Here is a 26,928-nt window from a genome sequence, read left to right on the forward strand (position 1 = left end):
GCAAAAAGAGGTGTTTTTAAAAAGTTTGAGAACTTAGGGGGAAAAAATAAATAAATAAAAATCAGGAAATCTTAGATGGCTGCTGCAGAAGCATCTTGGCACCAAAAACGGCTTTAAAATGCTTCAGGATTGACCAAAAACAAAAACCAGGATGTTAGAGGTGGGGCGGGGGGAAACAAAGCCCTAGCTGCAGATACAGTCAAAACAGTTTTTCAGACCCCTCCCCCACCATTTTTCTATAGGCTGTCACAGCCTATACTCATAGACCATGTGCTGGGGAAAAGGTGCTGCAGTCTGCTTCAGCTCCATGAAAGAGTAGATGATCTGGAGGAATTTTCTGCCTGAAGCCACCAGTCAGCTGCCACGTAGAGGTCTTTGGGCTGCCAGTTCGACCTTAGTCGGACTAAGCCTCCACCCCCGGGGTCATGATGAACGCTGAGAGGAGGAGGAGGAGGAGGTGAACATGCAGCCAGCATCATGAGTGCCTCAAAGGACGCTACTGATGCCTAACAACCTGAGTTCAAATTAAGGAAGCGAATAAATACTGAGGGCCCGGAACCCTGAGTTCCACAAATTTTCAGCAGGCTGGTTGCACAGGTGCCCGAAGGATATAACTGCCAAATGCAAACTAAAGTCTGCTCCTGTCCAAACAGGCACAGCAGTTCTTTGAGCCGTGTAAAAACAGGGAAGAACAAACAAAATACCCCATAAAATAATAAAGAAATAAAGGAAGCAGATCAGCATGACACATTCATGCTCACCTGCAAAAGGAAGGACTGCAGGAGGCAGCAGAGACCAGGGAAAAGGAGGAGAAGCTGAAAAGTTGTGATTGACATCTTCTGCAGAATAATCACAAGCAGAGCAGGCATTGATAACCCTATGGTTCAGCATGCCATCCCTATTGCACTGGAAAACTGAGTTAGTGATTGCTGATAACGATTCTTCACATTAAAAAGTCCTCACTGCCTCATTGTAACCTGTAGTTGGACTAGGTTCAGACAGTACAAGAGAGCATGCATGGCTCTTTCTTGTCCCTATGAGAAACAGTGATTGCCTAGGTGCTAATGCAATGAAAGCAGAAGTCCTTTCCAGGATAGAAGTCACAAAGCCAGGAGCATTAGCTAAGAAAGTCTAGACTAGTGTTTCTCAAATCAGTCATTGGGGGACAGTCAGTCAGTGAATACGCATGAAATAGATCTGCATACAATGGAAGCGGTAATTTATTGTGGATATCCTGAAAAGTGTAAAGTGGTGATTATTATTAGTCAGTTTTTTCAAATTTACATATATCTTTATTGCATGGTATTAGGGCACACATATTGTTTCTGTGGTGTTGCATTGTATAAAAGACTTCTTGGCCATTTAGTTTGTCTACATATTTCTATTTTTAGTTTGTGATTACTTATTCCATACTGGGCAAGGGTGTATCTGTGTTTTGTGTGTATGAAAAGGATATGATTTTCTGTTAGCATTGACTGTGCAGGATCGATCTGTATTAATCTGGCTTTTTTAGTTTTACAATAAAAATTGATTCAACTTTAAACTTAAAAAGCTATCACTGTGAAAGCAAATCAAATTTTAAAATTGATTCAACAGGCCAAATTGAATCTAAAACTTTTTCCCTGAATTGGACAGCTCTAATCGAGGGACATATTAAGGCAGATGAATTGGCAAAAAATGTAAAAATGTAAAAATGTGTTTCGCAAGATACCTCAGACTATAGAGAAAAAAAAAACCCTGTGCAACTGCTGATCTGGATTTCTGTGTCATTTCCTATGACTCCTTAAAAATATTTTGCACAAATTTCTCCTCTTTTGAAATTTATTTTTTGTCTGAGAATTTCATATTCTGGTTTGCAATACTTGCAGCATTTTTCATATCTATTTCAAAGGCTGTGAAGTATGAATTTAGAATACACACCTATGCTCTGCTTCCAGAGAGCTCGAGAGGGTACCTGCTTGGGAGAAAGCAGAAGATCTGATGGGTTGCTGAGAAACCAAATCATTTCCATTCTCTTGAGAAATTTCATTTTCATCAAAATTCCGATTTATATCTCTTTCATGGTGTATGTTACCGTTATGCAAATCATATCTGTCAGTGTCCTGCAATGAAGCATAGATGAAACACACATATTAGACAAGTCAAAAGTGTAAACAAATCCATTGAAAGCAAAAATAAACAGCTTTTTGCTAATACTTATTTATAGCACTTTCTAGAAAACATTCTTTGACATTTTCTCCCACCTTTAACTAATATCCCCACTAGAAACATTAAAGGATAAGATCTTACTTTATATTGGAAGATTAAGTTCTTACCTGGATAATCTTCTGTTAATGCACATAGGAATCTGTACTACAGGTGAATATCCTCTGGTCGCGAACTGTTGCAGAAGGATGTCAATCACGTCTTTCAGCTCCTCCTCCTTCCCCAGTGGAGTAATGCAGTGCTTCTCAACCCTTAGGCATACGTGAGTTACTTGTTGGGGGTATGCAGCACTGCACAGATCTCCTGCCCCCCTTCCTCAATCACTGCCAACAGGGACCTTTGCCCTCCTTCCTGCCCGCACCCCTTGTCAAAGCGCCACTGGTGGTGGGTATCCCATGCCCTCCTTCCTGCATTCCCCCTTCTGCTGAAGCCGACCCAAAAAGGCTTCCCTCCGATGTCAGAAGCATTCCAGGTCAGCAGGAGATCCCAGTTACCTCCTTCAGGGCTGCTCCTTCCAGACTTCAGCCACACATGGATGCGGGTCAGCCATGTGCAGGTTGTAAGAGCTGCTGCCCGTGACATCTCCCTGTGCGGCTAAAGGCAGGAAGGAGCAACCAAGCTGGATGGCCCTGAAGGGAACAAACATATTGTAGCAAGTAAGGGAGAGAGGGGACATGATCATTGGGAGAAAGGGGGGAGGTGAATTTGGGACAAAGGGAGAAAGGAGGGGAGGAGAATTTAGAACAAAGGCTGGAAGGCAGGGAGGGGGACATGAACTCAGGACACAGAAGAGAGGGAGGTAGGAAGCACTAATTTGGGAGAATTGTTGGACATGAGTGTGTGAGAGGGAAAGAGAGGGTGCACATGGGAAAAGGAAGAAAGAGGAAAACTGTTGGTATGGAGCAAGGAGAAAGAAGAAATGTCAAATGGTCAGGAGACCCTGGCAAGTGAATTAAGAGAAGACAAAAGAAAACCGAGACCAGCATGATTTAAAGAATAAAATGACAAGGTTTTACGATTAGAATATATCAGATTTTAAATATGTATCCTGCTAGAGCTGGTATTAGACATAACTGGGATCGCAAACCCTAGGCCATGCTTCTTTAGCTTTCAGCTGGCTTAGGGCTTTCTCTGACCAGGGGGCAGTTGCCCTAGTTGTACTCCCCTAACACTATTCCTGTCATGTGTGACCACGGTATTCTTTTAGCATGATTTTTCAGTGTAGCATTCTGTAATAATTTGGCTTATTCGGATTTCTCAATAGTGGAGGGGATATTTGTGAAGTGAAGGGGAGAAAAGGGTTTTATTGATCCTTGCTGTGTATTATTTGTTTCTTTTTATACTTTAATAAAATAAGTTCAGTATAAAATCATAACTATTTGAGGCTTGTGCAAATGGGATCAGATGGCTTGCGGGGATGGGGCAGGGACTGAGCATCATTGTCTAGTTTGATCCTTAAAACCACTCATGACAGAACATTGAGCTTCCACGGTCTGCAGGAGTTCTAGCTTCAGTTCCCACAGTGATTCTGTAATAATCTCCTGGCTGGTGCCTTCTACCTGAGACCCTGAATCCGTGCAGTAGCAGAGTCACTATTTCCAGGTTCCAAGAAGGATTTTTGACCCATAGACCAAGTCATCTGCTAAGCCCATGGCACCTACTGCTTCTCACTTATTCCACGACATTTAGCACATGGATGCTCCTCTTTCAGCTACGAAGCGGAATTCTGGTATGATATGTGGTAGTATACTATCAGTGATAGATAATCCACTCAAACAGGGAAGTCTACAAGCTACATCCGGCATTAACTAGCCGATTTATTCGATTTTATTTCAGGAAAAAGGCCTGTTCCCTGTTTGAGTGAATTATCTAACACTGATAGTATATTGGTTTAGACCACTCGGTAAGATATATATAATGATTTGTGGTAGAACAGCTTGAGGAGTCCATCTGCATTAAGTCTGAATTAAATCAAGTTTATTATAAATTTGATTGATCGCTTATTCAAAATTCTAAGCGACGAGCATCTCAGTAAAATTACAAAATTAAGAGGGCAACAAAACAGAGAACTAAACCTTACAAAACATATTGAAAACTAACTTTACAAACATAATAAAACACGAGGAAAGGATGTGAAAAGAAATACAAATTAATTGATAAAAGAGAAGACAATTATGGTAAAAGAACAATAGGAAGGGAAAGAACAATAAATCTCAGACAAGTTATGGGATTGAAATGAACTCCTAGTCAGGCTTTCTAATTATTAAATGCATCTTTAAAAAGAAAGCTTTTTAGTTTGCTCTTAAATTTATCCAAATTTTCTTCTTCCCGTAAGTAAATAGGGAGGGAATTCCATGTTTGAGGAGCTGTAACGGAAAAGATGAAATGTCGCCATGTGTTAATAATTTTAAATGAGGGAATAACTAGTAAATGTTGATCATTAGACCTCAGTGGTCTGGTTGAGGTATAGGGAATCAATGATTTGTAAATGAAAGCCGGAGTTTTGTATAGCAAAGATTTGAAGGTAAGCAGACTTAATTTATACATTATACGGTGCGCGACTGGGAGCCAGTGCGCTTTCTTAAGAAGGGGAGTCACGTGATCGAATTTCTTAGCTTTTATTATAAGTTTGATTGATACATTTTGGATGATCTGAAAACGTCTGATTTCATTTTGGGTTATTCCCTTGAATAGGGCATTGCAATAATCGATTTTTGAGATAATCAAGGAGTGAATTAATATGTTAAGAGACTTTGGACATAGAAATTTTGAAAATGAACGGATTTGACGAAGCCTAGAAAGTTGATTTAACAATGTTACTAATGTGATCATGATAGGTTAGTTTATCGTCGAAGATAACCCCTAAGTTCTTAATGCTACTTATCAACTGTAAAGTGGTACCCTTAATAGAACATGACATTTGATTTATTAACATTAAGAGCTAATTTGTTAGAACATAAGAAGTTGCCTCCACTGGGTCAGACCGGAGGTCCATCTCGCCCAGCGGCCTGCTCCCGCGGTGGCCCACCAGGTCCTTGACCTGTGAAGTGAATTCTTGACCTTTATAATCTACCTCTACTTCTATAACCTACCTCTGCTGCTATCTGTACCCCTCAATCCCTTTATCCTTTAGGTACCTATCCAAACCTTCCTTAAACCCCTTTACTGTGCTCTCGCCTACTACAACCTTCGGAAGAGCATTCCATGCGTCCACCACACTCTGGGTAAAAAAGAACTTCTTAGCATTGGTTCTAAACCTGTCCCCTTTCAATTTCTCCAAGTGACCCCTGGTGCTCGTGGTTCCTCGCAGTTCGAAGAATCTGTCCTTATCCACTTTCTCTATGCCCTTCAGGATCTTGAAGGTTTCTATCATGTCTCCTCTAAGTCTCCTCTTCTCCAGGGAGAACAGCCCCAGCATTTTCAACCTGTCGGCGTATGTAAAGTTTTCCATACCTCTTATCAGCTTAGTCGCTCTTCTCTGGACTCCTTCGAGAACTGCCATGTCTTTCTTGAGGTACGGCGACCAGTACTGGACACAGTACTCCAGATGCGGGCGCACCATTGCACAATACAGCGGCATGATAACTTCCTTTGTCCTGGTTGTGATACCCTTTTTGATGATGCCCAGCATTCTGTTTGCTCTCTTTGAGGCTGTCGCACACTGCGCTGATGGTTTCAAAGTTGTGTCCACCATCACCCCCAGGTCTCTTTCAAGGTTGCTCACCCCTAGCAATATTCCCCCCATTTTGTAGCTGAACATCGGGTTCTTTTTCCCTACGTGCATGACCTTGCATTTCTCTATGTTGAAACTCATTTGCCACTTTTTTGCCCACTCCTCCATTCTCGTCATGTCCCTTTGCAGGTCTTCACAATCCTCCATGGTTTTTGACCCTGTTGCAGAGTTTGGTGTCATCAGCAAATTTAATGACCTCACATTTCGTCCCCGTCTCCAGGTCGTTGATAAACACGTTGAATAGGAGCGGTCCTAACACCGATCCCTGTGGAACTCCGCTCGTGACCCATTGCCAGTCTGAGTAGTGCCCTTTTACTCCAACCCTCTGTTTTCTGCCCGCCAGCCAGTGCCTAATCCATCGGTGGACATCCCCTTGCACCCCGTGATCCACAGCTTCTTTAGCAGCCTTTCGTGGGGTACCTTATCGAAGGCTTTTTGGAAGTCAAGATATATGATGTCTATGGCTTCCCCTTTATCCATCCGGCTGCTTATCCCCTCAAAGAAGTGCAGTAAGTTCGTGAGGCATGACCTACCCTTGCAGAAGCCGTGTTGGCTCTCCTTCAGTTGTCCATTTTTTTCTATGTGCTCGCAGATTGTGTCCTTGACCAGTGCTTCCATCATCTTTCCTGGGACCGAGGTCAGGCTTACCGGCCTATAGTTTCCTGGGTCTCCCCTTGATCCCTTCTTAAAGATGGGTGTGACATTTGCTATTTTCCAGTCCTCTGGTATTTTCCAGTCCTCTGGTATTTCCCCAGTCTTCATGGATAGATTACATATTTGACAAAGTGTTTCCGCTATTTCGTTTCTCAGTTCTTTTATTACCCTTGGGTGGATGCCGTCCGGACCTGGTGATTTGTCGCTCTTCAGTCTGTCTATCTGTCGGAGGACATCCTCTCGGCTCGCCTCTAGTTGGACCAGCTTTTCGTCGTGGTCTCCGTTTATAATCTCCTCGGGTTCTGGGATATTGGATGTGTCCTCTCTCGTGAAGACTGACGAGAACAACTTATTTAACCTGTCAGCTATCTCTTTTTCCTCCTTTACCACTCCTTTCCTGTCTCCGTCGTCCAGTGGCCCCACTTCCTCTCTGGCTGGTTGTTTCCCCTTCACATACCTGAAGAAGGGTTTGAAGTTTCTTGCTTCTCCTGCTAGTCTTTCCTCATATTCTCTCTTTGCTCTCCTAACTTCTCGATGGCATTCCTTCTGGTGTCTATTGTGCTCCTTCTGGTTTTCTTTTGTTGGGTCCTTTTTCCATTTTCTAGAAGATGATTTCTTGTTACTTATCGCCTTTCTTATTGCATTTGTTATCCACGCTGGATTTCTAGTTCGATTCTTTTTGCACCCTTTTCTAAACCTTGGAACGTATAGGTCTTGTGCCTCATGCACTGTGCCCTTTAGCATGGCCCAGGCTTCCTCTACGGTCTTCACCTTCCCTGAGCTGTTGCTGAGCTTTTTTCTCACCATTTTCCTCATGGCCTTGTAATTTCCTTTTCTGTAGTTGAGTGCTGTCGTTGTAGTTCTTTTGACCTTTGGTGTTCCTACCTTTAGTTTGTACTGGATCATGTTATGATCGCTGTTCCCTAATGGTGCTAGTACTACCACCTCCTTTGCGGGTCCCTCTAGCCCGTTGAGGATTAGGTCGAGAGTGGCACCCCCTCGCGTTGGTTCCGTGACCAGCTGCTCCATGAAACAGTCCCTCATCGCTTCTAGGAATTTAGTTTCTCTCGTGCAATTTGAGTGTCCAATGTTCCAATCTATTCCTGGGAAGTTGAAATCCCCCATAACCACCACCCTTCCACTTTTGCATATCTGCCTCAATTCATCCTCCAGGTCATGGTCGTCTGCTTCTGGCTGTCCTGGTGGGCGATAGTACAGTCCCAATTTGGTGTCCACTCCTTCCCCTCCTGTCAGCTTAACCCATAGTGAATCTGTTCAAGTTTTTTATTAATTGCTATTGTTTCGAGAGAATTATTGGGATCAAGCGGATGTAAAAGCTGAATATCATCTGCGTAGGCAAATACAGTAAAGCCAATGGATTGGCAGAGGGTCATGAGGGGTGCAAGAAAAATATTAAACAAAAGTGGTGAAAGAATGGATCCTTGTGGAATACCATATGTTTCTGAGAAACTTTCAGAAGTTGTATTGTTGAAGGACACAATTGAAGAGCAGTTTTCAAAGTAAGATTTAACGAAAGGAGAACCTGATCCGTAATGCCTGTAGACTGAAGTCTATCTATAAGAAGATTGTGGTCAATTGTGTCAAACGCCAATGAAAGATCAATAGAGATAAGTAGGACAGATGCATGATGATCCAGAAAGTAAAGTATGGAGGTAGACATGCCAACCAACGAATGTTCAGTAGAGTGATGCTGTCTAAAGCCTGTTTGATTTGGATGTAAGATATTCGTTTTTTCTATGAACTCTGATACTTGATTAAATACTACCTTCTCAGTCAGCTTTGTCAAGTAAGGGATATTTGCAATTGGCCTGTAATTGGACTTTTCCTCAGAACTGATTTTATGATCCTTAATAATGGGACGAATGACTGTTTCCTTCCATGCTTTGGGCATAATGCTTTGTTGGAGACTTTCATTGAAAAGAGCAAGGATTAAAGGACCGAAAATTGCAAAATAATGTTTAAGAATGAAAGGGGGGATTGATTCTGCTTGGGAACCTTTAGTATTAATGGTTTTAATAAGGGATTCAATCTCCATAAGATTAGATTGATTAAATTGTGAGCATTTTGAAGATAATGATGACCTTGGCTCAGTTTGGTCTTGATCTGGAATGGAATGCTGATTCATGGTTAGGCGGAGGAGAAAAAGAAACTGAAGTCCCTCTGGGTAAAGATCCCCAGACAGAACGGAGCAGACACAAAAATAGGTCTCTACTATCGACCTCCAGGTCAGACGGAGGAAACAGACTCTGAGATGATAGAAGAAATAAGACATGAATGTAGGACGGGCAATGTAACGATCATGGGAGACTTCAATTTCCCAGGAATAGACTGGAACCTAGTAACCTCAAGCTGCGGCAAAGAAATAAAGTTCCTGGAAATGATGGGTGACTGCTTCCTAGAACAAATGGTAGGAGAACCGACAAGAGGAAACGCCACCTTGGACTTGGTCCTAAATGGCATAACTGGGCAAACAAAAGAAGTAGAAGTCACGGTCCCGCTGGGACCGGGACAGATCACAGTATGATCTACTTTAAACTCGACATCGGGAAGGGGAAGTGAACCAAGACCCTAACTACGACCTTTAACTTTAAAAAAGGAAGATACGATAACATGAGAGCCATGGTAAGAAAACAGATCAAGAAAAGGATAGCTGAAATCAAAACGGTAGAGCAAGCATGGTCCCTACTAAAAAATACTATCACCGAAGCACAGAATCTATGCATTCCGCAGATAACCAAAGGAAGGAAAACTAAAGCCAAAAGAGAACCAGCTTGGCTAACCAAAGAGGTGAAGGATGCAGTTAGGGAAAAGAAGGACTCATTTAAAAAATGGAAATGCGAGAATAACAACCAAGGCTTGGAACAGTCACAAAGATGACCAGAAGAAGTGCCACAAGGCGGTGAGAGAAGCCAAAAGAGCCTATGAGGAAAAGATAGCCCAAGAGGCCAAAAACTTCAAACCCTTTTTTAGATATGTTAAAGGGAAGAAACCTGCAAAGGAGACAGTGGGCCCTCTCGACGACCAAGGAAGAAAAGGATACGTCAAAAAAGACAAACAGATTGCAGACAGATTAAATTCCTTCTTTGCTTCTTTCTTTACCAAGGAAGACGCCACATCAATACCTGAAACAGTGAAAGTTTTCAAGGGGGAAATAGAGGAGAGCCTCACCACAGTGAAGGTGGATCTGAACCAGATATACTATCAGATTGACAAACTAAAAAGTGACAAATCCCCTGGCCCAGATGGAATTCACACGAGAGTATTAAAGGAACTAAAGGTGGAAATCGGAGAACTATTGCAATCCCTCGCTAACATGTCAATTAGAACCGGACGGATACCAGAAGACTGGAAGATAGCGAATGTCATCCCAATCTTCAAATAAGGATCAAGGGGAGAACCGGGAAACTCTAGACCTTTGAGTCTCTCATCGGTCCCTGGGAAAATGGTTGAGGCTTTGATTAAAGACAGCATAATACAGCATCTGGATAACCATGACCTGCTGAAAGGTAGTCCGCATGGCTTCAGAAAAGGGAAGTCGTGCTTGACAAACTTACTTCAGTTTTTCGAGGGAGTGAACAAACAAGTCGATAGCGGAGAACCGGTAGACATAATATACTTGGACTTCCAGAAAGCGTTCGACAAAGTACCTCATGCGAGACTTCTCAAAAAACTACAAAGTCATGGAATAGAAGGGGATATACTAAGATGGATAGGAAAATGGCTGGAAAACAGAAGACAGAGAATGGGCATAAATGGGAAATACTCAGACTGGAAGAAAGTAACTAGCGGTGTGCCTCAGGGCTCGGTTCTTGGGCCTATCTTATTCAATATCTTCGTAAATGACCTGGAAGAAGAAACAACCAGTGTTATCGTCAAGTTTGCAGATGACACAAAGCTATGCCGGGCAATCAGGTCACAAAAAGACAGCGAGGAACTCCAGAGAGATTTAAAGCAACTTGAGAGATGGGCAGAAAATTGGCAGATGAGTTTTAATGCAGAAAAATGCAAAGTGATGCACCTGGGTAGAAAAAACAAGGAGCATGAGTATAAACTGTTAGGTATAACATTGGGGAAGAGCGAACAAGAAAAAGACCTAGGGGTACTGATAGACAGGACCCTGAAGCCGTTGGCTCAATGCGCAGCGGCAGCAAAGAAAGCTAACAGGATGTTAGGCATGATAAAGAAGGGAATCACGAGTAGATCAAGGGAGGTCATAATGCCGCTTTATAGAGCAATGGTCAGACCACACTTGGAATACTGTGTCCAAAACTGGTCTCCGTACCTGAAGAAGGATATAACACTGCTGGAGAGGGTGCAGAGGCGAGCGAAGAAGCTAGTAAAAGGTATGGAGAACTTGAGCTACAAAGATCGCCTCAGAGAACTGGGATTATTCACTCTTGAGAAGAGAAGACCGAGAGGGGATCTGATAGAGACTTTTAAATTGCTAAAAGAAATCGACAAAATGGAGCAAGCTCACTCACCAGCAGGGGGAAAGGATGGAAAGCAAGAAACAGCTTTATTCACATTGGCGAATGTGACCCAGACTCGGACCAGAGGTCATGGCCTGAAGCTGAGAGGGGACACGGCCAGGACAAATGTCAGAAAGTTCTGCTTCACACAGCGAGTGGTGAACGCCTGGAACTCTCTCCCGAAAGAGATGGTGGAGGAAACCACCATTCTAGGATTTAAGGGAAAATTGGACGCACATCTTCTTGCAGGACACATTGAGGGATACGAGCGACTAATGTATGCACCAGGGTACGCCTGGCTGAGCCTCTGCGTGTGCGGATCACCGGACTGGATGGACCCCAGGTCTGATCCGGTGCAGGCATTTCTTATGTTTTTCCAGATATTATTAATCTTGTCTATGAAATAAGTTGCAAGTTCCTGGGCAGTAGGCAGAGTATTAGTTATTTGATATTGTTTTTTGGTTGTGGAGGTAACCAATTTTAAAATAGAGTAAAGCGCAGAGATGTTTTTAGCTTTCAAAATTTGGCTTGAATAATATTTCATTTTTGCCTGGTTTATTTTAGCTTTATACAGATTTGAGTGTTCTTTAAATTTTTCAAGATTGATTTGGGTCTTATCTTTTCTCCACCTACGTTCTAGGGATTGAAGTTTTTTGAAAAGAACAAGTTCTGCCGTAAACCAGGGATTTGAGAGTTTTCGTGCTGAAATGGATCTTATTTGAGTCGGCGCTAGTTCATCTAATAGAAGCTTTGTGGATACATTCCACTGGGATAAGAAATCGTCTAAAGAGCTGGCCTTTAGGTCTGAAAGATTTAATTTAAAAACTGAGGTAATTAAGTCTGAAGATAGGTTATTAAAATCTCTATACTTAATGGTCTGATGTATTGCGTGCACTTTGGTAAATGAAGTTATAAGGGTTATAGAGACTAGATAATGATCTGACCAGGGGACTGGCAGGCAAGGTCCTGTCAGATAATTACCAGTTGCAGAGGAAGAAATTAAGACCATATCGATTTATGTCCTGCTTGATGCGTTGGAACTGTTAATAGTGGACATAAATCAAGCTGGTTAATGCGAGAAAGAATTTATTTAGTGTAGATAGTATTAAGATCAGCAAAATGGATTTTAAAATCGCCAAGGACCAAGGGATTAGTAGTAGAGGAACCAAAATCAAACAGAAGTGATTGTAGTTGAGTGAGATTTTCACGATTGATTGGAGGGGGTAAATAAATAAGAAGCATGTCTAATTTAGGTCTGATCTGTAGAGTGAATTGTAGGAATTCAATTGAGGAGTTTGCCGGGGAGTATTTGGTGCCTAATGCTACCGAATCACGAAAAATAACTGCTAATCCTCCCTCCACGCTTTAGGCGGCGGTGGTTATATAGAAAAGAGAATCCAGGAGGACAGGTGTAGGAAAGATAGGCTTCTTCCCTTCAGTAAGTCATGTTTCAGTTAAACATAATACATCATACGAACATTGGACAATTAGATCTTTGAGTAGGCGATATTTAGCTTTAAGGGAGCAGATATTAATTAAACCTATTTTGATTTGATTAATTACTGGGTCAAGGTGTTTTTGAGGCAGATTGAGTTGAAAAATCCAAAATGGCCACGGCAGCAGCATTCTAGTGCCATCTGAAAACAGTATGAAACTGAGTTTGGAGGGTAAGATGTTAGTCTCTCGTGTTAAGATTGGGGCAACAATGCTGTCTGTAGCTGGCACCAAGCTCTGGAATGCGCTGCCTGGTATTCTGCGATTCTGTGAAGGGAGAATGAACTTTAAGAAAATGTTGAAAATGCAATTATTTGTCAATGCCTTCCTGTCCTGTAAATGATTTTAGGGGATTTTGTGTTTCCATCTTGTAGGATGAATTTAAAAGAAAATTTTAATAATGATACTGTTAGTTAATGTCTTTTGTGTTTGTCTTGTTGAAACATGTTTAGCATTTCTTAAATATATATGCATGTAATTTTGTAAACCGCATAGTTTTTATGCGGTATTTAAATTTTTAAATAAATAAATACAGCCCAGGAGAGCACAATTACAATTCAAAAAATTCAGGGAAGGGTTTTTTTTGTTTGTTTTTTTTAAGAGGTGGGGGACCCTAAAGGAAGCCCCAGCAACCACCCAAAATGCAATTTAAAACCACCCCTGGTGTCTCCCATAAGCTACAATAGCCTGTACTCAACAGTTACTGCTGGTGCTGGGACTCCAGCTGAAGTAGAGATGACTTCTGATTCAGACAAGTGTGTAAGTGGCTTCAAAAACGTGCTATCTTCTGGCTGTCAGTCAAACCAATAAATGTGACTTAGACCTCAAACCCCCTAGCTCCATGCACATTGATGGGGGGAAGAGAAAACGCAGTCAGTACGCGGTAAAGATTTCAGGACCAGCACAAGGCCACACAGCCTGCACTCAAGTTCTGGATAACCATGAGCGACCCCTGCTTCAAGGGGAAAGGTCCCTGAGCCTCCAAATTATTAATATAAGCAAGTTAGGTTCCCATAAGGCAGTATCTCGCAAACATTTTTTGGTTCCAATACACTAACGGAGCGAATGTTATTTCACAAATTTTTTTTGTTCCAACACACTAACGGAGCAAATACTTTTCTGTGGCACAACCACAACCCAGGTCCCCCCCTCCCCCCCAAACCTCATCTCGTTTTCCCTGAACTCAGGGCCGAGTCAGGAGGGCCTCCAAGCATGCATGGACATAGACATGTGCACATCATCACATCGACATCCTCAGAGATCCTCCAGACATGGCCCTGAGCTCATGGAAAACAAGACTAGGTACGTGTACAAGCAGAAAGAAGGCGAGGCGATGACACCTGTCACACCCACGCTCTCTGCGAACACCCTGAGCCGTCGGGTAGTGACATGAAGCTTGTTACTAGCGTGGTCCCTTTAGAATTAGGGTCACCTTTCAAGTTGGTAGTCCCTGGCAAATGCCCAACTAAGCTTATTCTTCAAGGGTTTTGAAAAATCACACTTTGTCAGAATGGCCTTGGTGAAAACATAAGCTTTTATTCGGCCACCGGCCGTGGAATTACTGTGCCGCTCCAGGTTTTCCTGGTAGCATGAACATCATACAAAAACAACAGAAAAAGTTCATCTCACTCGTAGTCACCCAGTAATCAGCTCTGGACTGGGTTAATAAACCACATACAGTCATTAATATTCCAGGAGGTTAGGAGGTGAAACAGTTAGCACAAATAACTCTCCATTGTAGCTTTACAGGAGAGACATTCTTGTTCAGGATTGAGAAATATTCTGTGCTGTCTTCCAGTGCTCTTACACTCTCCAGCTGGGCTGGACTTTCTCCCTAGTCCCGAGCAGGCTTTTCCCTGAGAGGGTTAATTTCCTTATCCCTATGAGGCAGGCAGACTAATTGAATTAGTTAGTTGCTAAGGCACCATTTTTATAGCTGGGCCCTTTCACGGAGTGTGGAAGTCAGGAAATTCTGGGCTTTAAACTAGCCATCATTACACCCTGGCTTTTGGTTCAGCTGTGAACATAACCTGAAGAGGAGATTACTGTAGCCTTTCCAAACTCCAGCAAAACAGCATGTAAAATTGCAATACAGGATTATTTCCCTAGTAACTCCCACAGTCATTAGTTCACAGAGCAAGCAGAGAAATACAGCCAAGACAAAACCTCTGTTCACAGACCTTTCCCAGGATATTCAGCTCTCCATTTCCTCTGAACAGCTTTCCTGTATAGCCCCACTTTTTTCCCATACCATGGGCTCTGGGGAAAGGAATTCAGTGGCCAAATTACCAGCCTGTTCCTCCGTCATTTCCCAGTCAGTGCTGAGGAACTGCTCAGCCCCGTCCTGCCTCTGCTCTACTGCCAAGCCTCGTTCTGCTCTTCCTCCTTCTGCTCTCTAACGAGCCTGGCTTTAAGCTGAGGGGAAGAACCACTCCCCCTTGGCTTTGGATGGGGGAAGGGAATTCCTTCCTCAGCCCATGCCGTTTCTGCCTATGAGCTTTCTGCCTTACAGGCAATGGACAATAGCAAGGCAGCTTCTTCCTGCCTGGCTCTGGAACTGCTTCAGGTAAGTCTAAGCCTTCCTGCTCTATTTCCATTACATTGTCACTCACCAGGTAGTCAGCTGATTTATTGTCCTGGGCACTGACCTGGTCAGCCCTTCTGCACTGGGGTTTACATACTTTCCTTAATTTCCCTGTGGCAAACCTTGGGAAAGACGTCCGTTTGTCACACACCGGAAGTGACACTCATTTGTCCTTCAATCCTTGGTGGCATACCCAGAATCTTGCCACTGCACAACAGTTTACAATTCACTGCCATTAAGGGTTGCCCTGCCAACTATAGGCTCAATTCAAAGTCTGTGTTTTCTCGCAGTCAGAGCTGTCCCAGGAGTACCGTATTTTCACGCATATAACGTGCACATTATACACGATTTTACAAACTGTGCATAACCTTGCGCGTTGTACAAATTTTTTTTTACATAGTTCCCCCCCGACGTCCGATTCACCCCCCCCCCCCCGCAGGACCGCTTGCACCCCCACCCCGAAGGACCGCTCGCACGCACTCCCACCCGCACCCCCACCCTGAAGGACCACTCGCACCCCGACAGCCTCCCGACCCCCCCCATCATGTAGACGCTCCTACCGGTGTCCTGCTGCTTCCTCTTGGTGGTCCCAGCCCTTCTGTGAGCCCTGCGCCTGCGCTGCTTCCTCTTCCGGCAGTCCCGCCCTTTCTCTAACGTCAAAGAAAGGGCGGGACCGCCGGAAGAGGAAGCAGCGCAGGCGCAGGGCTCACAGAAGGGCCGGGACCGCCAAGAGGAAGCAGCAGGACACCGGTAGGAGCGTCTACATGATGGGGGGGGGGTCGGGAGGCTGTCGGGGTGCGAGCGGTCCTTCAGGGTGGGGGTGCGGGTGGGAGTGCGTGCGAGCGGTCCTTCGGGGTGGGGGTGCGAGCAGTCCTGCGGGGGGGGGGGTGAATCGGACATCGGGGGGGGATCAGGCTTTCAGGGTGGGGACAGGACTTCAAGGGGGAGAGGAGAGTCGGGGCGGGCGAAAGGAGAGTCGGGGTGGCGACGGGAGAGTCGGGGCAGCATGCGCGGTATACAAAATATTTTTAACATATATTTCGGTTTCCCGCGTGCTATACCTGTGTGCGCGTTTTACACGGGTGCGCGTTATCTACGTGAATATACGGTACTGGGAATCTCTGCAGCAACAAAAGCCTCACAATTTGGATTAAATACCGAAAATAAAAATGATCTTGGAGCAGATCAGAAAACCACCTTCCAATTCGTGTGTAGAAGGAACAACTAAGGAGGAGCTGGAGTACTGTCCAAAGCAGGAGGTAGAGCCAAAGAAAATTTAACTCCTTCTACTCAAACTCGCAGGTGAGGATACATAGCCCACTTGTCAAGACTCCTGTACCCTTTGCATCAGAAACAGCAGTAGTAGTCACTACTGCGCCATGGTGACCTTTATATATGACTGAACAGATTTTTCCACCAAATAAGAGAAAAAAATATTTGTAGATTTTTTTTTAATTCTTTATTTTAAATTTCAAATTTTGACAATCTTTACAAGTAAAAAAAAGAAAAAATACAATGTAAAATGAAAATAGTTCTACAAATTATTTAGTAGGTATCACCTTATTACAGAGTATAATTAATCCACAATATATCTCAGGGAGGTAGCTGAAGAATAAACTGAAATAAGCCAAGGAATCATATCAAGAAGAATTAAGATGGGGGCCTGAGTGCACTTGAGCAATTCTTTACTGAGCTATTGAGACAGCAAAACTCATATAGTAGTTACAGAATGCTCTCTATCACTTAGACAACTGTTGCGGTTCAAAGAAACCATATCTATTATCTTTATATGTCAGAATGCACTTGCAAGGATATCTGAGTGCAAAAGTTGCCCCTAACTGAACTACCTGGGGTCTTAAAATGAAAAATTGTTTCCTTCTCTTCTGGGTGGAACGGGAGACATCTGGATACATTCTTATATTAGTCAAAAAGGGAACATCTTTATATTTAAAAAACATCTTAAGCATCCATTCCCTATCAGAGTCAATAGCAAACTGCACAATTAATGTTGCTGAAACTCAAACCTCAGTCTCCGACCTCTCCAATAAATTAGTCAAGTCCAAGCTACCAGCAGAAACATTCTGCTGGTTGGAATTTTGGCAATTTATTCCTCATTGGAAGGTAATATATTTTAGAAAGAGGTGGGTATAAGGATTCTGGAACTTTTAGAATTTCAGTTAAATATCTTTTAAACATTTCCAGGGCAGATATAGGTTGAACTTTAGGAAAATTAATTATATGGATATTACATCTCCTAATAGAATTTTCCATCATTTCTTGTTTAAAGTGCAAACTAGCACTGTCCTTGGCCCAGGTAAGAGCCTGTACTTCCAAAGTTTTTATCTTAACATCAAAGTCACTCGATTTAGTCTCCAAACTCATTACCTAGAACATAAAAAAAGAACATAAGAATTGCCGCTGCTGGGTCAGACCAGTGGTCCATCATACCCAGCAGTCTGCTCACACAATGGCCCTCTGGTCAAAGACCAACACCCTAACCGAGACTAGCCCTACCAGCGCCCGTTCTTGTTCAGCAGGAACTTGTCTAACTTTGTCTTGAATCCCTGGAGGGTGTTTTCCCCCTATAACAGCCTCCAGAAGAGCGTTCCAGCATTCTACCACTCTCTGGGTGAAGACGAACTTCCTTACGTTTGTACGGAATCTATCCCCTTTCAACTTTAGAGAGTGCCCTCTCGTTCTCCCTACCTTGGAGAGGGTGAACAACCTGTCCTTATCTACTAAGTCTATCCCCTTCAGTACCTTGAATATTTCAATAATGTCCCCTCTCAATCTCCTCTGTTCAAGGGAGAAGAGGCCCTGTTTCTCTAATCTTTCACTGTACGGCAGCTCCTCCAGCCTCTTAACCATCTTAGTCGCTCTTCTCTGGACCCTTTCAAATAGTACCGTGTCCTTCTTCATGTACGGCGACCAGTGCTGGACGCAGTACTCCAGGTGAGAGCGCACCATGGCCCAGTACAGTGGCATGATAACCTTCTCTGATCTGTTCGTGATCCCCTTCTTTATCATTCCTTGCATTCTGTTTGCCCTTTTTGCCGCTGCCGCACATTGCATGGACGGCTTCATCGACTTGTCGATCAGAACTCCCAAGTCCCTTTCCTAGGAGGTCTCTCCAAGTACCGCCCCGGACATCCTGTATTCGTGCATGAGATATTTGTTACCGACATGCATCACTTTACACTTATCCACATTGAACCTCATTTGCCATGTCGATGCCCATTTCTCGAGCCTGATTATGTCACGTTGCAGATCTTCGCAGTCCCCCTGCGTCTTCACTACTCTGAACAACTTCATATCGTCCGCATATTTAATCACCTTGCTCGTTTTGCCTATGTCCAGATCGTTTATAAAGATGTTGAAGAGAACGGGTCCAAGCACCGAGCCCTGCGGCACCCCACTGTAGTTGAGCCTGCTTCAGCTGTAAGAAGGTCTAAATGAGTTTGCTGTAATCTTCTCACCGCCAGCTGTTCAGATGTCGATTGCTCCTCCTGTCCTCTTCCAGAGTCAGTCCTCCCACTCCATGAGGCACGCAAAAGGGTTTCCCTGGGCCGGGTTGGCCAAAAACGTTTCCTCCGGCGTACTGGAACAGCTAGGCGGGCTACGCTCTTCGGAGGACAGAGTGACGCCCTTAAGGGAGAGATCACATGCCTCATTTTGCGCGTTCTCGCCAGCCGGGAAAGCCTCCGATTGTTGCATTCTTGTGCTGTGATCCACGAAGGCATCCATCAGGTCTGTTAGCAATGCCAATTCGTTCGGGAAGACCCGAACTTTGGACTTTCTTTTTACCATCTGGTAAAAGAAGAAATTCTCATCAACAGCACAGTGTTGTCTCCGCAGGTGGCTCAGGCCGCCATCTTAGGTAAGCTCCTCCATATTTGTAGTTTTTAACACTATTAAATCAAAATAATGATATTGGCGACCAAATAAGTCAGTTCTTGAGATGTTACCGATCAACTTACGTAATACCACTATCACAGTGGCTCAAAAATTAATTTTCTATCGAATTGTGACATGTTGGTAATTCTTACTGTAGACACAAAGCAGTATAGGAATTGTCATAGAATTTAAATGGCCAAGCAAATAGTTTGCATGGTAGGGTGGGAAGAGAGAAAGGAAGAGCACAAAAAGGTCACTTTTCTATTACAGCAATTTCTGCTTATCTGTAGAGAAGTGGAGACATCATATCCTGCCTTATCAAGTACAGCAAGTCTGATGCAGGTCTGAAGAGAAAATTCACCTAAAAACAAACCAAAAATGTTACTGTCGTCATTACTACCTTTTCTTGCTCAGCCTGATTTCCATCTTCAAGTTCCTCTTCCACTCTGTCTTGTTTCAATGCCTTCAAGAATTCATTCTTCTTATCTGTGCGCACTCGTGTCAGTTTCGTTAAACGAGGCTGACTAAGTTTGTCAACAGGAGACAAAGAATTTGAACGATTACACTAAGAGGGGAAAGAAAAGAAAAGATTGTGTAAAAATACTGAAAAAAGTTACGCCTTTCATCAAATGTATATTTTTCTTCATTTTATTTTCTCTCAAATTTTAATGTGAATGAATTCAACTTCATAACTTTAGTTTTGAATTTCTCTGCTACCACAAATTATTGACAACTTTGTACCACCACATGACAAGAGTTAGAGATGGAAATGATGTAATATTTGTGAACAATAGATGTCACAACTTGGTAAGAAAACAGGCTCCAGTTTGACATTAGTTGTGGTAAGCTTCCCAACAGTAACCTAGTACTTCTAATCTAATGTACATCACTCCATCAATCAAAAGGCATTTACAATGTATCATGATTATACTAAAGTATCATCTTCAAGAGACAGAACTTTCACAACTGAAAACTGCATGGAAATAGGTACTATGGGTCCTCCAGAACCACAGGAGCCCAATGAGATTGGAAGACATTGCTGTGGGGTCCCGTGGTATGGTACTTTGGCACCAGAGTAATACTTCTGAAGAATGCACTGAGAAAGGCATCTCCCCAAAATTAGAAAGAACAAGCCAATGGCTTATGGAAAATATGCTTTCACTTACTACTATTGCCAAAACTAAGGCATTTCTCTTTCCTAGCAACAACTACGAAACCTTAGTGATCCCAGTCTGTATAAAATCAACACCATTCGAAATGAATACTACCATTAAACTTCTTGGAGTTATTCTAGACGACAAACTTTCATATCACCAACAAATAAGTTCGGTCATTAAGAAATGTTTTTCCAAATTAAAAAAAATCCGTTCTATCGCCACTTTTCTTGAACCTCAATCAATCACAGAATATTCTTATTCACTCTTTAGTGATATCTCATCTAGACTATTACAATTCCCTATATCAAGGGATCACTAATAAAGAGATAAGACTCCAAATAATCCAGAATACTGCCATTAAAATCATCTACAAGAAAAAATGTATGATCATGTCATGCCATTATTTCAAGACGCCCACTATCTTTCCATAATTCATTGGATAACATGCAAAATCCTTCTTCTTATTTTTAAAGCAAGATCTGAACATACATCAATTGATTGCTATTACCATATCACTCCTCAAGATCACTTCGTTCAGCCCAACAAAATCTTCTTTCAGTCCCCTTGATTCGTTATATAGTTTATGAAACCACGTGGAAAACTATCTTCTCGGTTACTGCACCAATATTATGGAATGTCCTACCTCATTACCTTAGAAAAGAAGAATGCTTAGCAAAATTCAAATCCAACCTTAAGACATTTCTGTTTAAAGATGCCTTCACAACAAACAAAGAAAAACTGCAGACAAGAGTACAAGATGCATGAGAACATAAGCAGTGCCTCTACTGGGTCAGACCCGAGGTCCATCGTGCCCAGCAGTCCGCTCATGCGGCGGCCCGACAGGTCCAGGACCTGTGCAGTAGCCCTCTATCTATACCCCTCTATCCCTTTTTCCAGCAGGAAATTGTCCAATCCTTTCTTGAACTCCAGTACTGTACTCTGTCCTATTACGTCTTCTGGAAGCGCATTCCAGGTGTCCACCACACGCTGGGTAAAGAAAAACTTCCTAGCATTCGTTCTGAATCTGTCTCCTTCCAACTTTTCCGAATGCCCTCTTGTTCTTTTATGTTCTGAAAGTTTGAAGAATCTGTCCCTCTCTACTCTCTCTAAGCCCTTCATGATCTTGTAGGTCTCTATCATGTCTCCTCCGAGTCTCCGCTTTTCCAGGGAGAAGAGCCCCAGTCTCTCCAATCTTTCAGTGTATGAAAGGTTTTCCATGCCCTTAATCATTCGTGTCGCTCTCCTCTGGACCCTCTCAAGTATTGCCATATCCTTCTTAAGGTACGGTGACCAATACTGAACACAGTATTCCAGATGCGGGCACACCATTGCCCGATACAACGGCAGTATGACTTCTCTCGGTCTGGTCGTGATACCCTTCTTAATAATACCCAACATTCTGTTTGCCTTCTTTGCGGCTGCTGCGCATTGTGCTGTTGACTTCGTTGTTGTGTCCACCAGTACACCCAAATCTCTTTCAAGGCTACTTCTCTCTAACACTAATCCCCCCATTTGGTAGCTGAACATCGGGTTTTTTCTCCCTAAATGCATGGCCTTGCATTTCCCCACATTGAAGTCCATCTGCCATTTATTCGCCCACTCCTCCAGTTTGCTTAGGTCCCTTTGTAGGTCCTCACACTCTTCCGCATTTCTAACCCTTCTACAGAGTTTAGTGTCATCCACAAATTTGATAACTTCACTCTTCGTCCCCGTTTCCAGGTCATTGATAAATACATTGAACAGCAGCGGTCCGAGTACAGACCCCTGTGGAACCCCGCTCGTGACCTTCCTCCAGCTCGAGTAATGACCCTTCACTCCAACCCTCTGCCTTCTGCCTGCCAACCAATATTTGACCCATCTGTGCACGTCCCCTTCCACCCCATGGTTCCACAGCTTCCTAAGTAGCCGCTCATGGGGTACCTTGTCAAAGGCCTTTTTAAAGTCAAGGTAAATGATGTCTACGGGTTCCCCTTTGTCCAACTGACTGTTTACCCCCTCAAAGAAGTGCAGTAAGTTTGTTTGGCACGATCTTCCCTTGCAGAAGCCATGTTGGCTCGCTTTCATCAGCCCATTTTTTTCGATGTGCTCACAGATGCTGTCCTTTATCAGTGCTTCTACCATCTTGCCCGCAACCGATGTCAAACTGACCGGCCTATAGTTTCCCGGGTCTCCTCTTGACCTCTTTTTAAAGATAGGTGTAACATTTGCTATCTTCCAGTCCTCCGGGATCTCTCCAGTTTTTAAGGATAGGTTGCAAACTCGTTGGAGTATTCCCGCTATCTCATTTCTTAGTTCTTTTAGTACCCTAGGGTGGATACCGTCCGGGCCTGGTGATTTGTAGCTTTTCAATCTATCTATCTGTTGGAGGACATCCTCATGGCTCACCTCTATTGTTGACAGGCTAAGTTTATTAAAACAAATTTATGTTGCAGTTAGTATCAACACCTTTTAACAAACCAGGGGACCCAACACAGTCCGTGTTTCGGTTAACACACCTTCATCAGGGGTCCTAATGAATAAAAGATGAAAATAACCAAGGGGCTAAAACATATAAATAATTAATAATGAATACTGTAATTAATAAATAATAAACATGAATGAGATGGACAAGTGAACAAAATAAAAGTAAACTGTGGTGTGTGGAGATTAGAACAAGCGTTGCTCAAGCCACATAGAAACATAGAAATAGACGGCAGATATGGGCCACGGCCCATCTAGTCTGCCCACCCCAATGATCCTCCCCTACCTTTCTCTGTGAATAGATCCCACGTGTCTATCCCATTTGGCCTTAAAATCAGGCACGCTGCTGGCCTCAATAACCTGAAGTGGAAGACTATTCCAGCGATCAACCACCCTTTCAGTGAAAAAGAATTTCCTGGTGTCCCCGTGCAGTTTCCCGCCCCTGATTTTCCACAGATGCCCCCTTGTTGCTGCGGGACCCTTGAAAAAGAAGATGATATCTTCTTCCACCTCGATGCGGCCCGTGAGATACTTGAATTTCTCGATCATGTCACCCCTCTCTCTGCGTTCCTAGAGTGAGTACAGCTGTAACTTATCCAGCCATTCCTCGTACGGGAGATCCTTCAGTCCCGAGACCATCCGGGTGGCCATTCTCTGGACCGACTCCAGTCTCAGCACATCCTTACGGTAATGCGGCCTCCAGAATTGCACACAGTATTCCAGGTGGGGCCTCATCATGGATCTATACAATGACATAATGACTTCAGGCTTACGGCTGACGAATCTCCTGCGTATGCAACCTATGATTTGCCTTTCCTTGGATGAAGCTTGCTCCACTTGATTGGCAGTCTTCATGTTCTCACTGACGATCACCCCTAAGTCTCGTTCTGCTTCAGTTCTTGTTAGGATCTCGCCATTAAAGGATGTAAGTCTTGCATGGATTTTGGCTGCCCAGGTGCATGACTTTGCATTTTTTGGCATTGAAGCTGAGTTGCCAGGACCTAGACCAGCGCTCCAGTAGGAGTAGGTCGTGCATCATGTTGTCGGACATTGAATTTATGTCTGTTGTGCTTTTGCCCACTACATTGCTTAGTTTGGCGTCATCGGCGAATAATGTTATTTTACCTCGCAGCCCTTCTGCCAAGTCTCTTATAAAGATGTTGAATAGGATCGGGCCCAGGACCGAGCCCTGCGGCACTCCACTGATTACCTCCGTCATTTTGGAGGAAGTGCCGTTCACCACTACCCTCTGAAGCCTACCTCCAAGCCAGTTCCCAACCCATTTCGTCAATGTGTCGCCCAATCCTATAGAACTCCACTTCCCTGATGCAGCGGGTGATATAGGTCTGTAGTACGAAACAAAGGCCTTGTTGGATATTGGTCACAAGCAACAGCGCTGGTTTTGCAATGAGCAATTTGAGCTAAGTAATCCAGAGTACATGAAATATTAGTTGAAATGAACTGAACTGAATTGAATTGCTACAAGTTGAAATGAACTGAATGTCTTGAAATGAACTATGAACTTTAAGTCTACTTCAGATGAAGAAATGATACAATGAAGTATTTATAGTATCTACATGAGCACTTTTTTCTACACACTTTAAGCAGTTTAAGAACTTTAAGCAAAGGAAATGACATCTTAAATAAAATAAATGAAACAAAATGAAAGATTAATTCTGAATGAGATAATTTTGAAGGAGAATAATTAGATGAATTGAGAATATTTAGTACAGGTTGGCTTTGGGTTTCAAAAAAATGGCATGCTGATTCTTTAGAATATATGTGTACCCCATACCAAAAAAAAGTGAGAGTTTATACATGCTGACATTACTATAATTAATGAATGAAGCTTTTTAAACTAAATAATAAATTTTTATCTAACTAAATTATTGAATAGTGGAAATAAAGTCAGTTATTAAAAAATTATTTAATTAATAAATTAAATAAGTTGGTAGGGAGGTGGGGTATAAACCAAGAGAACAACTCATTCTTCTCTTGAAGAAGTCCCAGTATGGGAAGATGTACTCCTAAGTCTGAGGCTTGTCCCCACAGTTTAAAAGTATTTAAAACATTTATAATCAATTTAAATTCATTACATTGTTATGATAATGAGTAAATTTAGAATCGGTGTCCATTTTTTATTTTTTGTAAATGGTCTTTAATATTTGTTTATTTTGTTAATATATCACCATTTGATTCTTTGTAGTTTTGGTGGAAAAAAAGTGGACATAAACTATAAATAAAGTGATATGCTAATAAATAATTTGTATATATGTGAATATTAATGTTCAAGGTTCTTCATGAATGGAATATAGTGATAATAGTGTGCTAATCCAAGGAAAAAGTGAGTGTGGAAGGATGATGTGAAAATGCACCTTGATGGTTGTCAGTGGCTGGACAACTAAAACTGAAGTAAAGAGGAATTGAATGGAGCTTCGTTACATACCCTAATTTGAAAGGCATTGAGTAAAACTGCAACTAAAATAAACTGTAAATAAAACATAATGTATTTAATGTATAAAAGGGTGTAAATTCTAGGCAATATAGACTGCAGACCAGTTGGATTGTTTTTTGTTTTCATTAAAGATGCCTTCACTACATAAATCTGAACATCAACATTCCAAGACACAGCCCATTCTCCCCCCTCCTGTGTCTCCCTCTTTTTTTTTAATAAGAAACTAATGTAACTAGTATCCCCTCATTCCTGTACAAGTCTATGTTTATCGCTTGTATTTGTCCACCTCATTACTAATTTTGTTTTAAACTTATTTTGTTTAACTTTGTATGTACACTGCTTAGACTGACACTGCTTAGACTGATGGTGGTATATCAATATAAAATTACGGTAAACTTGAACCTTAAACTTGAACACATGAAAAAGAGGCTCTAATATGATGATAGAGCCTAGTAGAGCAACAGAAAACCTATGAGGGAATCTGTGGGACCGTTGGATGATCAGGAGCGAAAGGGGTACTCAGGGAGGATAAGCCATAGCGGAAAGACTGAATGAATTCTTTGCTTCAGTCTTTACGGAAGAAGATGTAAGAGATCTACCTGAACCGGAAATGGTTTTCAAGGGTGATGATGTGGAGGAACTGAAAGAAATCTCGGTGAATCTGGAAGATGTGCTGAGCCAAATTGACAAGTTAAAAAGTGATAAATCGCCAGGTATATATCCCAGGGTAGTAAAAGAACTCAAACATGAAACTGCTGTCCTGCTGTTAGTGGTCTGTAACCTGTCACTAAAATTGTCTGTAGTACCTGAAGAGTGGAGGGTGGCCAATGTTACGCCGATTTTTAAAAAGGGTTCCAGGAGAGATGCATAAAATTACAGACCGGTAAGTCTAACTTCAGTGCCGGGCAAAATAGTAGAAACAATTATAAAAAATAAAATTGTGAAACATGTAGACAAATATGATTTAATGAGACAGAGTCAGCATGGGTTCAGCCGAGGGATGGTTTTTCTCACAAATTTGCTTGACTTCTTTGAAGGTGTGAATAAATATGTGGATAAAGGTGAACTGGTTGATGTAATGTATCTAGATTTCCAGAAAGCTTTTGACAAAGATCCTCATGAGAGGCTCCTGAGAAAATTAGAGAGTTGCGAGATAGGAGAGTCACAGGAATGTTCAACTATGGATAAAAAATTGGTTATTGGACAGAAAGCAAAGGGTAACATAGAAACATAGACGATGACGGCAGAAAAGGGCTACAGCCCATCAAGTCTGCCCACTCTGCTTACCCACCCCCTGTCTATGCCCTAATGACCCAATTTCTTTATCTTGACCCTCGTACGGATCCCACATGGATATCCCATTTATTCTTAAAGTCTGGCACGCTGTCTGCCTCGATCACCTGCACTGAAAGCTTGTTCCAATGATCAACCACTCTCTCTGTGAAGAAATACTTTCTGGTGTCGCCATGAAATTTTCTGCCCCTGAGTTTGAGCGGGTGCCCTCTTGTGGCCGAGGGTCCCTTGAGAAAGAAAATATCATCTTCCACTTCGACACGTCCCGTGAGGTACTTAAATGTTTCGATCATGTCTCCCCTCTCCCTACGTTCCTCGAGAGTGTAGAGCTGCAATTTGTTCAGTCTCTCTTCGTACGAGAGACCATTGAGCCCCAAGATCATCCTGGTGGCCATCCGCTGAACCGATTCAATTCTGCACACATCTTTACTGTAATTTGGCCTCCAGAATTGCACACAGTACTCCAGATGAGGTCTCACCATGGCCCTGTACAACGGCATTATGACTTC

At 42.7% G+C, this 26,928-nt stretch overlaps 1 protein-coding gene across 8 annotated transcripts in view; it reads right to left on the reverse strand.

The window, feature by feature from the left end:
* Positions 1-26,928, reverse strand: part of GPBP1 (GC-rich promoter binding protein 1) — a 152,400-nt gene that overhangs the window by 11,740 nt on the left and 113,732 nt on the right. For 7 of the 8 annotated variants that reach the window (XM_033930911.1, XM_033930922.1, XM_033930880.1 and 4 more), the window contains 2 exons: positions 19,455-19,619; positions 1,921-2,102 (listed from right to left, as the gene is read on the reverse strand). In XM_033930911.1, coding sequence (XP_033786802.1) covers positions 1,921-2,102; positions 19,455-19,619 — 347 coding nt within the window. The remainder of the gene's footprint in view (positions 1-1,920; positions 2,103-19,454; positions 19,620-26,928) is intronic. The other variant, XM_033930941.1, reaches the window with a different exon arrangement.

This window comes from Geotrypetes seraphini, chromosome 1, assembly GCF_902459505.1.
Source record: "Geotrypetes seraphini chromosome 1, aGeoSer1.1, whole genome shotgun sequence".
In the NCBI taxonomy this organism is placed as follows: Eukaryota; Metazoa; Chordata; class Amphibia; order Gymnophiona; family Dermophiidae; genus Geotrypetes; species Geotrypetes seraphini.